Consider the following 17264-nt stretch of genomic DNA (forward strand, 5'->3'; position numbering starts at 1 on the left):
CCTAATGGTGGAAGCTTGGCGTTGCGTCAGAGGGCCCATTTCTTCACTGAAGTCAGCGAGGAGCCTTTCTTCTGGCAAAGAAAAGACTGTGGACTCCTTAATGTAGGAGGTGAGAAGGGCGCTCTTATCTGAAGAATTTACAGACCATGTGCATGCTTTTCCCATTTTGCCACCCGCTTCGAAGCTCTGTGAGAAGAGCGGTAGCCATGTTTAACGGCTTTCTCACAACACATGTTGTGCACTGATGTATTTACCTTGCAGCACATTCTACCAGAAAGGAATATATTTATTTCCTTAAGAATTTTGTTGCATGAATAACAGGAATGGCACCCTTGAAGTATTCATCTTTCTTCATTTATTTGATCTACTTGACTGATACTTGTAGCTACTATCTTGTGTGGGTAAATATAGGAAAATTAAATGGCTTTACAAGTTTCAAATGAGTATCTTACTCTGCCATTCCATGACCCTCTCCTTTTTATTCAAATACATTAAATTAGACTTAAGCATGATCCTCCCTCACCAGAGAAATCACCATCACCCATCTCTCTGGAAATGTTACTTGAAAGAAATATGCGCTTTGAGACCTTTTGTCAAAGAAACCAATAAACCTATTTAAAACCTTGATGATAAATGGTCAGTTATGGAGGCCAGGGTGTCTTCTGTGTAACAGCATGTGAATGACATCTAAGATAAAACAAATACAATTCTTTCAATTGAAAAGCAGATTGCTCTTTTGAAGCGTCAATTGGAGGATTTGGAAAACAGAAATTGAAGAATCAACCTAGATATTTATGGTCTGTCAGAAGGCCTAGAGGGACAGGATCCAATTTAATGTTTTGCCTCGAGGTTACCACAATTCTTAGATATATTACCACCTACAATACTGAATATTCAGAGAGTGCACAGACTTGTGGTGCATTCTTCTGCTACATCCGCTGTTACGGAATCTAGAGGAGTTATTATTTTTTTCTGGAATTCACTGACCTCTCGAAAGTACTTAATGCTGCAAAATCTAAGAAACATTTACTCTTGTCGGGGAAAAAGATCTCTATTATTTTAAGATTTTTCTATAGCCACTGCTGCTAGAAGGAAAGGCTTCCTGATTCTTCGACCAGCGTTTGATTCTTTGAGTGCATGCTATGGCTTACTTCATCCTTGCTCCTTCACAGTGACATTTCAAAATAACACTATAACGTATGAAGACCCAAGAAACTTAGAAAATTCCTCCAATACATGCGTCTGACAAATGGATACTGCAGGACTTTCCATTGTTGAGGCTTTTCATTACACATATCTTTAGTACTTGGAGTTTTCTCCTATGATTATAGTACTGAATTAGTAGATTTGTTTTAGAACGTTTTAGTTTACCTATGTTTTTCCTGATAATATTTGTATGTTTACTCCTTCTTTTTGTCTTTGTTCCTCAGTTTTCTCTATTTCTGTTACCATGCTCCATTGTTGATGTATGATGCTTCATAGATGTGCCATTTTAATTCTGTGTAGTCTCCAGCCCCACCTCTTTTTAGTCAAGTTTGTTATTTCAGTCGTAGCTTGTTTGATATGTTCTGTCTCTATCTTTTCTATCTTATTTCTCTTGTTTTGTCCTTTTCCCCCTCTTCTTTTTTGATCGTTTCATGTTTTTCTCTCCTAGTTCCTTTCTTCTCCCTATACCTTGCTTCTTCCTTGGGTTCTTCTTGTTTTCTTCCATAAATCACTTATAAGCTCTTTGAGGACTGTTTTCAGAGGCTAGGTTTGTATATTCTCACATCATTTAGAGTATTATCATGGAACGTCAACATTTTTATGAATCCCATCAAGCGACAGAGAGTTCTATCTCACCTGGCTAAATGCAATCTGGATATGCCTTATTACAAGAAACACACCTCACATACAGTGAAGCTTTGGAACCTAAATGGGAATGAGTAGGCTCTATCTTGGTGTCCCTGTCGTTGCTTAAGAAAAATGGAGTGGTCATCTTATGCGATAAAAAACTAGATTTTAATGTGTTATCTCAAGAAACTGACAAGTAGGACAGACTGATTTTTGTTTGTTTCCTTAGTAACAAAATTCTGATAACAGTGTTTAATGTTTATGACCCTACTCAAGTGGATTATGTCTTTTGGTCTGTTATAAAAAAAAATCTTCTGTATGATGATTCGTACTTCAAATTGGGACAAGACTGTAATCAGATTATTGACTCATTTCTGGACCGTCACTCTTTAATTAGCACATAAAATGCACAAACAATTTTGTTCTACTGTCTCCCATACCACTCTGCTTCTAGAGACTATACATTCTTCTCTCCCATTCATGGATCACTCACTAGGCTAGATTATATATTTTAAGCAACTACTTGTCACAATGCCTTGTCACTGCTAGTATCGGTCTCATTGTGCTTTCATATCATGTCCCATTGATTATAGATACAGATTTGATTCCTGCTACTTCTAAATCAAATAGATGGAGGTTTAACAATTCTTTAGTGAAAGACACAATTTTCTTCTTCTTTTCTCTCCTTTGCGTCTGAATTCTTTTTATCTTAATTCAAGCCCTGACATGTCCCCACAACTTTTCTGGGACACATTTAAGGGAGTTGCAAGGAGCATTATCATTGACTTTGTTTTCCGGAAGAATCGTATACAAGATAAAGAGCATGAAGAGTTATTGCCTTCCATTAAAACGTTAGAGGCCCAATTGAATTCTTCAATATCTGAAGCTAGCTTTCAAAAGTTAATCAAAGTCAAATCACATTGCAATGAAATTTCCACGAAGCAGGCTTCCTCCATATCACCTAAGAGTAGTGCTCATTACTATGGGGTAATAACAAACTTGGGAAAGTATTGGCGACCAATTTCAAAATTAAGAAACAGCATTCTCATATTGCCTCTGTTTCTAATACTGAAGGTGTTTCACTGTTTAAAGATGAAGCTATTTTACGAGAATTTGTAAAATTCTACACTGATTTTTATATGCCAGAGGCCTCACCCCGGGAACCACATATTGCATTCTACTTTAAACAAATTCCAAAAATAGGAACTACCAAGCTGGACATGTCTGCCCTAGAAAGGTCCTTAGTACACTCTCTCTCCTAGATAAAAAGTCCAAAACACCTGGTCCCGATGGATTTACTGGTACATTTTTCCTTCACTTTTCTGGCCGACTATTTCCTAAATTGCTACAAGTCTTTCATTATTTCTCTACTTCTGGTATGCAAACTGGTTCATTTCATCCCAAAGAAATTATCACTGAATATCTCTTGTTAATTTCGATTTTAAGATCTTCCCTAAAGTATTAGCATTACATTTAGACCCCCTCTTACCCCAATCGATTGGGAAGGAACAGGCGGGGTTTGTGAAAGGTAGATTAGCCTCCGACAACACACGTTATTCTTCAGTGTTTTGAGCAAATCCTCTGCAGTCAAATATTCTTTAGCAGCTATTATGGTTGACAATGAGAAATCATTTGATAGGATTAATTGTGAGTTCTTGCTTCAATCTATGCAGCACCATGGTTTTGAGCATAGATTGATTTCTTTAATGTAAGCCTTTCCTAGAGTGTTGGTCCTGGTTAATGGACAGGCATCCCAATATTTTGTTCTATGGCAGGGATTGTGTTGGGGTTGTCCTTTATTGCCGTTAATATTTATCTTAGCGCTAGAATCCTTTATTTTCCGTATCCCACACTACCCATTTCAATATGGTGATAAGCAGTTTAAATTTGCGGCCTATTCTGATGATATTCTGTTTTTAATTTTTTGATCCGGATTGAACTATACCAGATCTTCTTACGGAAATGTAATCTTTTTCATCAGCTTCTAGATATAAAATCAACCCTGAGAAATCAGAGGTACTTCCATCTATTAATCCTGAGAAATCAGAGGTACTTCTACTTATTAAATATTGCTTTAATTTTTTTTTAACCTCCTCTCGATTTCAATGGACTTCCTCTAAGATTAAAAACCTAGGTATTTGGTTTACCAGTGCTATCCCCAATACAGTGCGTCCCAACTTAAAAGAGGGTTTGAGTAAAATTGAATCTCTACTAACCTCTAGGAATCAACTGTTTTACCTTTGTAGGAATTAAAATTATAATCTCCGCTATATTATTACCAATACTTTCCATGATACTGGTACATTTTCCTAATTTGTTTTTTTTTAAAGTGACTCTATTATTTCCAAATATTTATAGCTGGTACATTTTCCTGATTTGTTTTTTTAAAAAGTGACTCTATTATTTCCAAATATCTATAGCAGAATAAAAGATCTAGGATATTGTTATTTAAACTAAAAAAAAACAAAATTGTAGGGTGGGGTGAACTTTCCGGACTTTCATCATTATCACCAGGCCATTTGTTTATGACAGGTGGCTTGGTGGCTTCAAATTTGTGTCTCCCTTTTCTCTCCATTATGGATTGGAATGGAATGGCCACTGCGCCGGGACACTCTGTTGAGTAGCTGTGCGCTCTATAAGTACCAATTTACATTACATTACATTACACCTCCCTTTTACTCCACTGAAAGTTATCTCTTTTACTTTCCTCTTTCATCTGATGGCATCTCTATTTTTAAACATACTTTTCATTTATTAAAATATTGTTCTTGTCCTGGTGAAATCTCTCAAGTGCCTTTTCATACTCCCCTTTGTGGAATAACAAGTTGATCAAACATAGCAAGATATCTTTGTCCTGGAAGTCTTGAAGGGGTCAGAATAAAATTTGGGTTGCTGATTTGTTTCAGGATAGTACACGATCTCTTTCCCACAGTTTCAGCGGTCTTTTAAATGTCTTAATTTCAACCAGCCTCCCTTTACTGTTTGGATAAATATAGTATTAGATGTCTTTCTTTCCCTGGATGATACGAATTCTTCATATTCTTCTGATCAGGAATTGTTAGGTCTTTTAACTTCCGCTCCAAAAGCTTCTTAGATCTATAAATATCTTTCCCTTCTCAACTCGCAGATTTCCAAATCTAAAACAAAAAAACTTTGGGGAGCAGATTTGGATTGTACTTGGTCAAGTATGTTTTAGAATATGTTTTGGGGGGAAATTTATAAAACATTTAGAGTAGCAAACACAACACAAGCACAATTATTTTGTTTATAATAGGTTGTACATTACTCCTTCCCAGAGGCCAAATGCTAATTGTTGGTCCTGTAATAAACCTAACAGTGATTTAATGGAAATGTTGGTCTGGTGCCCACATACTCTTTCCTTTTGGCACAAGGTCTGGCAGCACATCAATGACATTTTTCACAGTCATTATCCTTTTAAGATTATCTACCTTTTTCTTGTTAGTTTAATTGATATCAATGATGCTCCTGTATTAAAAAAAAAAAACTATTGGACTTGTTACTTGCTGTTGCTTTTCAAAAAATTACTATTAATTGGAAATATTCAGCCAATTTTCCACATAGAGCTTGGTGGTATAGTATTTGTTCTCATCATAAATTGGATAGAGCTAAGTTGTCTAATGGTTATAAAGTTAATAGTGATTTGTTTTGAATACCTCATACGTCTTTTTAGATTGTAGTATTAAACAGCTACCAGACACTGTTTGTTTATTATCAGAGAACTCAAACCCACATTGAACTCTCTGATTCTAAATTAAATACCTTATTTTTTTTTGATTATATATTGATATATGGATTCTATTTGATAATCGTTCGTAATGGTCCTCAGAGTATTATTGTGTTAATGTTTTCAAATATTATTAATCATATGCATGTTTTTATATTATATATTTATTCCTTGTAATTCCTCATCCTCTCCTCTTTCCAGTTTCTTCCCCATATTTAAAGATGCAAGCTTGTTTTAAAAAGTGGCTTTTAGTACTTTTGCTTCATTCATTAGATAGTTTATATTGCAATGTATGATTTACAAATTTCCTTTTTTCCCTATTATTGAATAAATATTATAAGAGGTCTTTTTCACAATGTATTGTATGGTTCTCAAATAAAGCCTTTGTTAACACAAAAAAAGCTTCCTAATCACATTTAAAGTCCTAGATTGAATTTGGAATTAATGAGTGAAACTTTGTTACATACTTGGGCATTTTTAAAACTATCAAAACAGAGGAAAACTTGTCAAAGATATGTGTGGAAGATGCTTTGTCTGAATTAAGAGTTAATCGGAAGCAATCATATTTTCCTTCATTCTTCCATTGTTTGATTAGCAACAGTTTGTTAGTGCTGCTTTCTAAATTTCGTAACTATTAAAAATGTTCAGAGAGTGGATTCAAATTCCAATTACCCATTTTCTAGTAGGATCTCAAACCCTAAATAATTTGCACTGTCAGGAGAATGAGAAAAGGTACTGGGACAGACAGAGGCACAATAATAACAGATGTCTTACAATTTCAAGAGAATTGAAGAGATAAACAAAATACAGCAAAACACTACAACATGACATTCATCAATCTCATAAGGCACATTGTTGTGTTCAACTGTCAGCTTGACATTATTATTTTTTCGCTGAACAATGTCAATTACAGAACTCTCAGTATGAAAAGGAATCCATTCATGGCCACATACAACCACAACAAAAGTTTATATACATTGTATCTTTATCATGATAGATTTGAGTATCAAAACATTTGTTGTTTCAAGTGTTTAGGGATACTGAAATATTTACTTTAAAAGACTGACCATTAAACTCAGCATGTTAAAGCTACCAAAGCTTTGCATCTGCAATGCATGAACACACTTCTGGCACTCATTGTGGGAGGAGTAAGATGCCAAGCTGTTGGTACTTAACAAAAACAGTTTATTTATTTTCTGTCTCTGGCTTCGGAAAATGTTCCATGGTGAATAACAAGCCTCAAAATGTTATGACATTTTAAAGTCATGTGTCTAGTGAAGAGGCCTGCAATCTTTCTGTCTGGCCAGTAGTATGATAGATTTGCTTCTATTGTGTAGCTTCTTCTTCACTAGCACAACATTCTCAACACGTCGGCCAGGCTCATCACGGGATTCAAAAAACATGATCATAGTACACCTGACCTTGTGCAGCTGAAATGGTTGTCTATTGAAGCGAGGATTCGCTTCAAAATAGCTTGCCTCATGCATAAAGCCTTTCATTACAACACTCCGGCTTATCTAGCAAACAAGATTGTTCTTTCTGGCTCCAATCGGAACTTAAGAAGCACGGCCACACTTCTCTTGAAACCACCAAAATTCAAGAAGAAAAGTACGTACAAACGTGCTTTCTCCGGTCTGGCACCCTGAATTTGGAACGCTCTTCCTTCGGAGTGGCGAGCCAATCCCTCCACGGCCTATTTCAAGAAACAGGTCAAATCGCTTTACCTGAGTGCCCATTAACAGCATCATCGTGTTCTTTTTACATGTCCCCTTGCTGACAGACATATCTCTCAACTTATTGTTCTCCATTTATTTTTAGGTTTGGTTGTTAATTGTTATCTTTCCCGAAGGGCCCTCATCCATCAAGGTTGTTAATTAATGTACTATGTTGAGACAAATTCACTTTTGCCTGTTTTGCTAGATGTTACAGGTTTTATTTTACACCCTGGGAGAAAAAGATCTAGTGTGGCCCACTACCAGGTCCCTGATCTTGACTGTGTGCTCCTTGTGTTGTCACTCTACGGACTTCTATTGTATAACGTTCTATTCATGTCTTCGACGTCGAGTGCACTTTTACTTGTGTTGCTAAGTGTCGCAAGAAAGATTTTACACTTTAGGAGAAATGGCTCTAATGTGGCCCATTACCAGGTCCCTAATCTTGACTGTCTACTCCGTGTGACTTCACTTTACTGACTTCTATTGTATGAAGTTTATGAATGCCTTCGACGTATGTACAGCGCTCTGATACCCGCAAGGGTCATGTTCGCGCTTTATAAAACTTTCTAAATAAATTCATACCTGAAAATTGATTCAGACAGACACTGCCAGAAGACCTCACATCCATGTAAGTATTAGATCCTTGCTACTTGATCACTGTCTAGGGTGATAAGCTTTTTATTTACATAGCATAGATATGTTGTAATCTTGCAGTTGAGGAATAGAATTTGTTTCTAACATTTCAAAATAAACTCACCTACTCTCCTTTATCCTCACAAAAAGTCTACCAGAGTACTCCACTTTGGGGATTCACAAGGCTTTAGGACACTGTCAAATTAGTGCAAGTATTCAACTTAAAAAGGTAGGAGTAAGGGAAAACCAGGAAGTACTCTAGTATTACAAATATGGAGCGTCTTTTCCGCATACCAAAGGAAGATACTGAGATTCTCATCCCAACATGACCAAAACATTGCAAAAGATGACGAAGGTGAATTTATGGAGTTCCCAAACTCTAATCTATTCTTGTCTCAATTTCCCTCTCTTGTTTACACACATACACACTCTCTCTTGTTTTTATGCAAGGGAAAACTAGCTTGTTTGAATGATGGCACATTCTCTTGTTTACACTCTCACCTCTTGCTTGGCTCGCTGGACCTCTTTCTCCAGTTCCTCAGGTATCATCTTACCTCTAAAGGACACAGATTTTTTGCTTTCAGTTATGTACAAACATGTATTTAGGATTTAATTTAAAAAAACTAACTGACTAGTAGTGATATTTGATTATAAAGGGAAATGTCAGACTGTGCCTTCTCACCTGTCATCAGCTTTCACAAAGTAAACATTGTCTGTACCGATCCCAAGGAAGGATGCAGCTTTCCTCATGGAGTAATGACACTAAAAGACACATGACAATCAAAGTCAACAAGATGTACAATGGGGTGTGACTCTAGAATGGGAAAGGTTAACTAAGAAAGGCACAAGAGAATCATGTTTATAAAGACACTTTCTCCTGAAACATTCAACCCTACCAACTAACTATTCCATCTGCGTTTCCTACTAAGACCGAGAACAGATATAGCTTGTCTTCTCTTCCGTAAGGCAAGATAGGCTCTCAGGTGGGCAATCACCTTGATTTTCGTTCACTGTAAGGCTCAACGTAGTGGTGTGAAAACAAGAATCAAGAATCGAACATGCTTTATCACATCCAGAGCCATGCAGCTTCCATTATCTACTGAACCACAACATCAAACTCATTTTATTTTTCCCATTTATTTGGTATTTCGAAAGTGTAAACCTTGTCATGAGGGTAGTGCTGCACTTTACATTCAACTAGGGACGTAAGCCATACCAAAAGAACATAACTGTAACAGAGGTACATTTCAGCAAAATGAGTGCACGGATGCTCAGCAACAATTGGTACAACATATGTGAAAAAAGGAGTGTCAGATCCAGGTGCAGTAACTCTAGAGGTATACACCATTACAGAGGCAGGGATGTATGACGTTACAACGCATGCTTTTACAACGCATGCTGTTACAACGAAAGTTTTACAACGCATGCGATGTTACAACGCATGCTTTTACAACGCAAGTCTTTACATCGACATACACTAGATGGCGTGCTGACATTAGAAATGTGTAATTTACTAACTCCAGTCCACGTTGCAGTAGGGAAGGTGTTTGGATAGTAAACTACACTATTTCTAATGTTAGCACGCCATCTAGTGCAAGTCGATGTAAAGACTTGCGTTGTAAAAGCATGCGTTGTAACATCGCATGCGTTGTAAAAGTTTCGTTGTAATGGTAGTGCGGTGTAAAAGTTGCGTTGTAAAGGTTGTTCCCCCAGAGGCAGACATAAAGGAAGCTAGCTGCATTTATTCTTGATGATGTAACTTGATAAGGTATGTCTTCTATATTTTTCTAAAGGAGAGATGATATGGTTTGAGGCTAACATTTCCACAATCTAAAGGCCTTGAAAGAGAAGGACTGGCGCAAGAACTTACATTTTTGTTTTTGGAATTTTTATTAGAAGGCACAACTTGTCCATTTCCATTTTTCATGTCTTATGGTGCGTTGATTTTCCATTAGGTGTTATAGTACCCAGGAGCCATAAGAGTCACACCTGATTCTTTAAAGTTAACCGACTTATGAATGCTTTGTACTACCTGCCCTTCATCAGAATAACAGACTAGAGATCCACTCTACATTAAACCACGCTGTCTGGGAAACAAGGACCCACTTGCTGAAATGCTCAGCACTACTACTAACAAGACACAAATCTTTATTCAGGTAACCAGCCCCTATGTGTCACCCTTCGCACCCTAAGCCACAGGAAGACAGGATCTGTAACAATAATTAGTTTGTTTAAGGCCATATCATGCACAAAATATTTCCCTGATTCAATGTACTTCCAGAAAAGGCTCAATACCATCTTCCTTTGAAAATAACTTAGCTTTTGCCTCTCACATTAGCATTTACGAATCCCCCAATTTCTTCGCTCTTGTTTCTCCTCTTCTCCCGAACATGTAAGGGTACTATTTATTGTGTCAAGCATACAGCAGTGGCCAAGAGATGGTATGAGGTGCAACATAAAGAAAATTACTACTTAGTTTTTACTTGTCCAGCAGTAGAACACCTGCCCAATGCACACCATACAATGAAATACCATTAATCCCTGCATTGGTATTCTTAGCACAGAGGGCAAATGCTATATCAGTAGGAGCATAAATGCCCCACTACCCTGCTACAGAAGACTTGCTGCTCACTGGAAAGGTTGAGAAAGTTGCCCTCTTTGGGGCAAGGCTTCTAAGGCTTTCAGGTGGAGGTCATCAGGGGACCATGATGGACTCACCAGGTGGGAGAAGATACACCAATTATAACGCACTAGCAATGAGGAAGCAAAGTTACACTATCATCAAAGCTAGATCACAACATGACAATTAAGTAATGTCCAAGAAATGTTTCAAAAACTCTGTAGAGCATCCCAGGAACCAGCAGTTTTAAACTACAATATTTCATGATCACTATATGTGGACACTAAAATCAATCAGGAACCTTGGTATGATTGATGTGGCTATTTCCTGTTTAGATGCTCAGCAGTCTAAGGGAGGATGTAGTAACCATACTTATACAGTCCATGGCCTTTGTGCTAAGGCTCTGCACAAATTGACTGTGGTTTTGAAAAGGGCACCTCCTTGTGATGAGATCTGTACTCTAAATATCCTCATGCAATTGATGGAAAAGTATGTCTTCTAGGGTTCTCTGCATTGAAGTTTATGAGGGGATGTAAATGTGAGGCAATCATCTTCAATTAATGACACTGGCTGTTCAGATCAGCCCATATATGGCCATATTGGCCTGTAGCTGGTTTTTCTTGGAGTACGCTCTTGGGGACATGGAATTTGTGCAGGATTGGCATACCACTCAGTCTAAAATTCAAATGCTCAACTCATGCATATGTCACTTCTTGCTACAAGTCATCCAGTAACACCAACCTTAGTCCCGGATGTAAACAGATAACACTCAGCCTTACCTGTGACTGAAAAGGGGAATGGGGAACTGCAACAATAGCACTTGCTGCCTGGCACCATAGGAGCTGAAGTAGGAGTGTATTGGGTTGGGGGATGCTGGAGCACCCCAAAAGTAATCATGCTGGAGTTCAGATAGTGAATGAACAATAAAGATAAATTTTTTGTTTTTATCTTGTCACATTTGCTTAGTGTTCTAAGACAGAGATCAAATGTCAGTCTAGTCTTCTGACAAATTGCTGCTTATTCTTTTAAAATGGAAATTGGTGTTTACTTTTCTGTCTCTGACTACAAAGTGAAATGAGTTTATAAAGTGAACTATGTGACCATCTTGGTGTGAAAGGTAGGGCTGTAGGACGTCAAACTTAATACCTATACATAAGCTGTACATATATTTATAAATATATCAGCAGTTTGGATACAATAAATGAATCAAACTTTTTGCAATTCTAAAGTAAGATGGAGACAAAGATTTTAATCGGATCAAAACAAATCAATAACTTTGATTGGTGATGTGGAAATTATAAATATGAGCTGAAACCTGATTTCCAGACATTATTGTTCATGTGCTGTATAGTTTTATCACTATAACCGAATATCTGTGCCAATTTAGTGACCATTTCAAGGGAAAATGTGCTGCATGTAAAGGACAGTGTGCTACAATGACCTGCTTTTTTTAATCTATTTGCAACAATGTGCTCCAAATTCACCACTGGCTACATACCACACCCTTACTATTCTCCTATTATATAGACGTGGCTCATTTTGTTCTTGTGTGATGCTTGGGTGTTTCACAATCCCTATGATTTTAGTGATGTAACATTGATGGCAGCACCTCACTCTGAAAACTGTTCCAGCACTATATTGTTTTTGATAAAGGATTGTCAGTTTGCTTAAGCGGGTCTAAGACCAATGTTCTACATTGAACCTAAATGTGTATAGAAAGTGAGAACAGAATAAACAAACACATTTCAGAGATATGCCTGGCTCTTTAAAATATATTATTCAAGAATGCAGAGTTATACGTATTTTAGAAGGAGATGTAGTGCCACGGATGGTGTCAGATGACAACAGAATTGATGGGTTAGAAGAAGGTCCACCAGCTCATGATACTCAACCATCTACTGGGGTACTACATTAATGCACTCATTACTATATCATATACAGTCTTTCAAATATGCTCTTTCAAACTACACCTATGGAAATATAAATCCAGAACTTATCGACTGTGATGTTAATGACCCATCCCAAATCCCTAGTGAACGGAAAGGGTGAAGAGAATAGGTAGGGTCTGCGCCACTGCATTAAAAAGGCAAGTCGCAGAGACTGCTCTACTTTTTGACAATAATGACAAATGGACACGGTAAAGGCTCCTTCATTGTAGACATACACCTAGTTTTAAATTGTAAGTGTGTTCAAGTAACGGAGGGAAAAGCCTGTGTATGGGTTTAGAGAACAAACTGGCAGAAATGTTGATAATGGGGCATTGTTATGGTTCCTAATAGCTTCCTGGAGGCAAAGGGAACTTCTGAACAAGGTCCATTAAAAGTCTGAGTGCTCAGTGCACGGTGAGATTCAATGCCTGTCATGCAGCGAGTTGATTCACAAAGGATTTGATCTGGAGGGATTGCTTTCAAATGCTATTTCTTTGTGTGTGGGTTGTTACATTCCCCCACCACTGTTAATGTGGAAATTCAAGTTCCTGTACGGTCTGATGTGTGTGGTGCTTGCAGAGAAAGCAATACACTTGTGATGGATACAAGAAAAGGGGAAGAGCAGAGCTCAAAGCAACAACAGGGCCGGAATGGGAAACAACACGACCAGACAAAACACCAGTCCCAAGCTACACAATAGGAGTGAGACTGAACCGTTTCATTCAGTTAGATGGCAGTGGATTGTTCTCACTAATACAGGAAATTGTTAGAAATAACTGATTACCATGATGTAAAGTAAACCACAATGTTCTCTGTATATTGGCTGAGTGCTTTCAGGGCTGTATTGTGGCAGCTCTTCCAGCCCTAAAAGCAGCCTTCTAGCTTGCAGCCCTCTCAGAAATACCAGAACTTCCAAATTGCCTGTCTGGCCATGCACAACATGCAACCCCAGAAATTAATTTGAGCCACTGTTATGCTCCTTATTACATTTAATCCCCGAACACTCCAGATTAGTCAAAGGTTCGAAGTTTTGTGCACAATGCACTGGAATGGTCGGACCATTATGCCGTCCACTTTGTTCTATCTCAGACTGGAATTCAAAATAAAAAAAGGAATAGTAAGGATGTGTTTATACGTCGCTGGCACAAACTCAATATTGTCGACCTCAACACACGCTTATCTAACACTCTCCCTAAAATCCACACATCTACATCTGAATTAAACTCTGAAGTATCTAAATGGCTGCACTCTGCCATTGAAGAACTTCTTCCTCTAACACGAAAAAACTCCTCATCTCACAGACCTCCTGCGCCTTGGTATTCTGAAGATCTTAAGCGCATGAAAACTAACTGTAAGATCCTTGAGAGGAAATGGAGACGTTCCTACTCTGCTTCCCGTAAAACAGCCTACAAGGAAGCCCTCAGAGACTACCACCATCATTGTAAAATAGCCAGAGCTGCTTATGTCTCAAAGACAATAATCAATGCTAAAAACTGTCCCCGTACTCTTTTTTCGGTCGTGAAGAGACTAACCGGAGCTGACACGATACCAGCATCTCCCGTACTGGAAGAGGCTCAATGCAATTCTGTGGCGAACTTTTTTATATCTAAAGTAGAACGTATCTACGACTCACTAAGTACCCCTACACCCTATGATACCTCTCTGTCTGACCCCACTGACCCCACTCCCACTCCAGACTCATCACCCCTTTTAAGGATGAAACTTGCAAACTGGCTTCCTTTCGACGATGTCTCTTTTTCCCACTGTTTAAACAGCATTAAATCTGGCTCCCCGCTGGACCCGGTACCCGCTAAAATTTTAAAATGACTTGATCTCAGCCCACGTCAAGTGCTAATTCAACTTCTTAACTCTTCACTTCTTGAATCATATGTCCCTCAGGAGTGGAAGCATGCAATGATAATTCCGCTACTAAAAAAGGCTGGAGCGGATATTACCAATTTATCTAATTTCAGACCAATCTCATTGCTTCCCACTCTATCAAAAATCTTAGAAAGGCATATAAATACACAATTGTCACTTTTCGTGGAGAGCTCGGGCTGTTTACACCCGTCCCAATCCGGCTTTAGAGCGCATCACTCAACTGAAACCACCCTCCTAGGAGTCACCGAGAGTCTGCGTCACAGTGTCGATCGCGGAGAAACATCAGCCCTGATCCTTCTCGATCTCAGTGCGGCGTTCGACACTGTGTCTCATTCCATCCTCCTCGCGACTCTCCGGTCCCTGGGAGTAGAGGGTATGGCGCTAGCCTGGATAGCTTCCTTTTTAAAAGATCGCACTTTTCAGGTATTTTCTGCTTCTGCCTCTTCTACAACCTATCCTTCGGCGTATGGTGTTCCCCAGGGGTCGATACTCAGCCCCTTACTTTTCAAGACCTTTAGCCACTATTGTGGAGGAAGCTGGCCTCACATTATTTTCCTACGCCGATGACTCTCAGATCATTTTTTCTCTCTCCAACAAAGAGTCTAATAACATCTCTGCTCTGAAAGAAGGTTTGATCCATGTCTCTAAATGGATGAAGAGAAACTTTCTGAAGCTCAACGGTGACAAAACCGAAGTAGTGATACTAGGTAAAAACAAGGATCTCTGGGGCCCCCACCATTGGCCAGATGATATGGGACCAAGTCCGCAACCTGTAACTGCAGTTCGTAATCTTGGATTCATCATTGATGAGAAACTCACAATGAGACAGCAGGCTGTAAAAGTAGCCTCTCTCTGTTTTGCCACCTTGAGATGGCTTCAGAAGATACTGTGGATGTTGCCCCCTCCCACTCAAAGAACGGTAGTCCAGGCGTTGGTCGTTTCCCGCCTGGACTACGGCAACGTCCTATACCTTGGAGCCGACCTAACAACTATTAAAAAACTTCAGGTTGTGCAAAACGCCGCTGCCCGCCTGCTCTGTAATGTTCCCAGGAGAACTTCCGCTTCCACTGCATTTCGAGACCTTCACTGGCTTAAAATCTCTAACAGAATTAAATTCAAAGCCCTGTGTTACATCTTTAAAATCAAACATGCCTCAGCCCCAAAATATCTTCAAGACCTTGTTCAGGCCTATAAACCCAACCGTACTCTGAGATCATCACTACATGGGGACTTTTCTGTTCCCAGATATAGACTAGTAAAAATGGGGGGCCGTTCCTTTGCCTATATAGGTCCCAGATTTTGGAATGCTCTTCCTGTGTCCCTAAAAACAGAAACCAATCTTCTTTGTTTCCGCAAGGGACTTAAAACTTGGCTCTTCCAGCAGTAAATTGTGGTTCAGTAAAATCAGCCTGACACTTTCTCTTCTCTTGTCTGTCTCTTAGCGCCGGGAAACCCACTGCGGGTAGCTGTGCGCTCAAAAAGTTTAAATAAATAAATAAAATAAATAAATGCCATAGACGGACACGCGTGAGGGTGAAGGAATGCGGAGAACTCTCCTGTTGCTCATCGGTTCATATGTTGTTGGTGAATTTAACTTATGACTGTGTATGAGGATATTGGACATCTTATACTCATCATTAGACTTCTGATCTGGATATTGCTATTGGTAAAAGTCCTGTGGAAGTCAATGGGATATCTGACTAACACCGAAACACGTGTTGACTGCAGTTGTGATGAATGGAAAATGGTACCAAGAACATGACAAAAAACCTGTGAATAAAGTAGAAGAAGATTTGTTTGGGAGTTATATGTAGTATTTGAACTTTGTCCTGTTTGTGGAGTTTATAATGGCATTTCCTCCATCCTTGAGCATCCCTCTTTTTTTAGAATTTCTTGGTTATACTCGTTTGTTTCCTTTACTCATTTTTGATTTGCGTATGTCAGTCAGACTAAATAGGGACATTTTCCAGAGGATATGCTATGAATAACAGCTGGTGGTACCATGGTTAGTACTTACTACGCTGTGGTCTTTATTCTGAGTAGGGTGGGGTGTAGCACACATAGGTGCCAATTACGATCCGGTAAAAACCGGGTACGAACCGTCGGACGGAGCATATTCTCCGTCCGACGCGTACCCGGTCGTAAAAATATACAAACATGGAATTACGATTCGCACGGGAACACCATTTCCGTACGAATCGTAAAAAACCCCGACCGAACAAAATAAACCTACAAATGCGATCCGGGAAAGCGCCGACCTGACGTCGGGACGCTCGCAGCCTGCCATTCACGAACCAGGAATTACGATTCGCACCGACGTCATCCCGCACGGTGATTATTTTCCGGCTGCCAAAAACTGCCGGGAAATCAGGACGACGCGAACAAGGACTACCAGTACGCGACGGACAGACAGGACGACGCAAACAAGGAGGACCAGTACGCGACGGACACACAGGATGACGCGAACAAGGAGTACCAGTACGCGACGGACACACAGGACGACGCGAACAAGGAGGACCAGTACGCGACGGACAGACAGGACGACGCGAACAAGGAGGACCAGTACGCGACGGACAGACATGGACCCGAACCTACGTGTCATCCCGGCCCTCATAGCAGTCGACCTCCTGTACAGGTTCCGACGCAGACGCCGCAGAAGGTCAGAACAACTAAGGGAGGGGGGAAAGTGGGGTGGGGTGGGGGTGGCAGGACCAGGGCAGGCCACAAACCCCCCACCAAAGTCACACAGCACACATGCCCTGGACATACCTGACTCCCAGGCCCTGGTCACTACGAGGGGGTGGGGGCGTGTCCAGCTAAGCCAGCGACCGCCACAACGGAAGTCCGTCACGACGCGAACCGGCAACACAACAGACAGGTACGTCCCGTACCCACGCCTGAAGAGCGTG

The 17264-nt window shown here is 39.6% G+C and overlaps 1 protein-coding gene across 2 annotated transcripts in view; it reads right to left on the reverse strand.

Moving 5' to 3' along the window:
* GADL1 (GAD like acidic amino acid decarboxylase 1) overlaps positions 1-17264 on the reverse strand; it is a 618248-nt gene that overhangs the window by 356778 nt on the left and 244206 nt on the right. For both annotated transcript variants that reach the window (XM_085630569.1, XM_085630571.1), the window contains exons 7-8: positions 8609-8688; positions 8428-8482 (exon numbers count right to left, since the gene is read on the reverse strand). In XM_085630569.1, the coding sequence (XP_085486695.1) occupies positions 8428-8482; positions 8609-8688 (135 nt within the window). The remainder of the gene's footprint in view (positions 1-8427; positions 8483-8608; positions 8689-17264) is intronic.

Source organism: Triturus cristatus, chromosome 10, assembly GCF_964204655.1.
Source record: "Triturus cristatus chromosome 10, aTriCri1.1, whole genome shotgun sequence".
Lineage (NCBI taxonomy): Eukaryota > Metazoa > Chordata > Amphibia > Caudata > Salamandridae > Triturus > Triturus cristatus.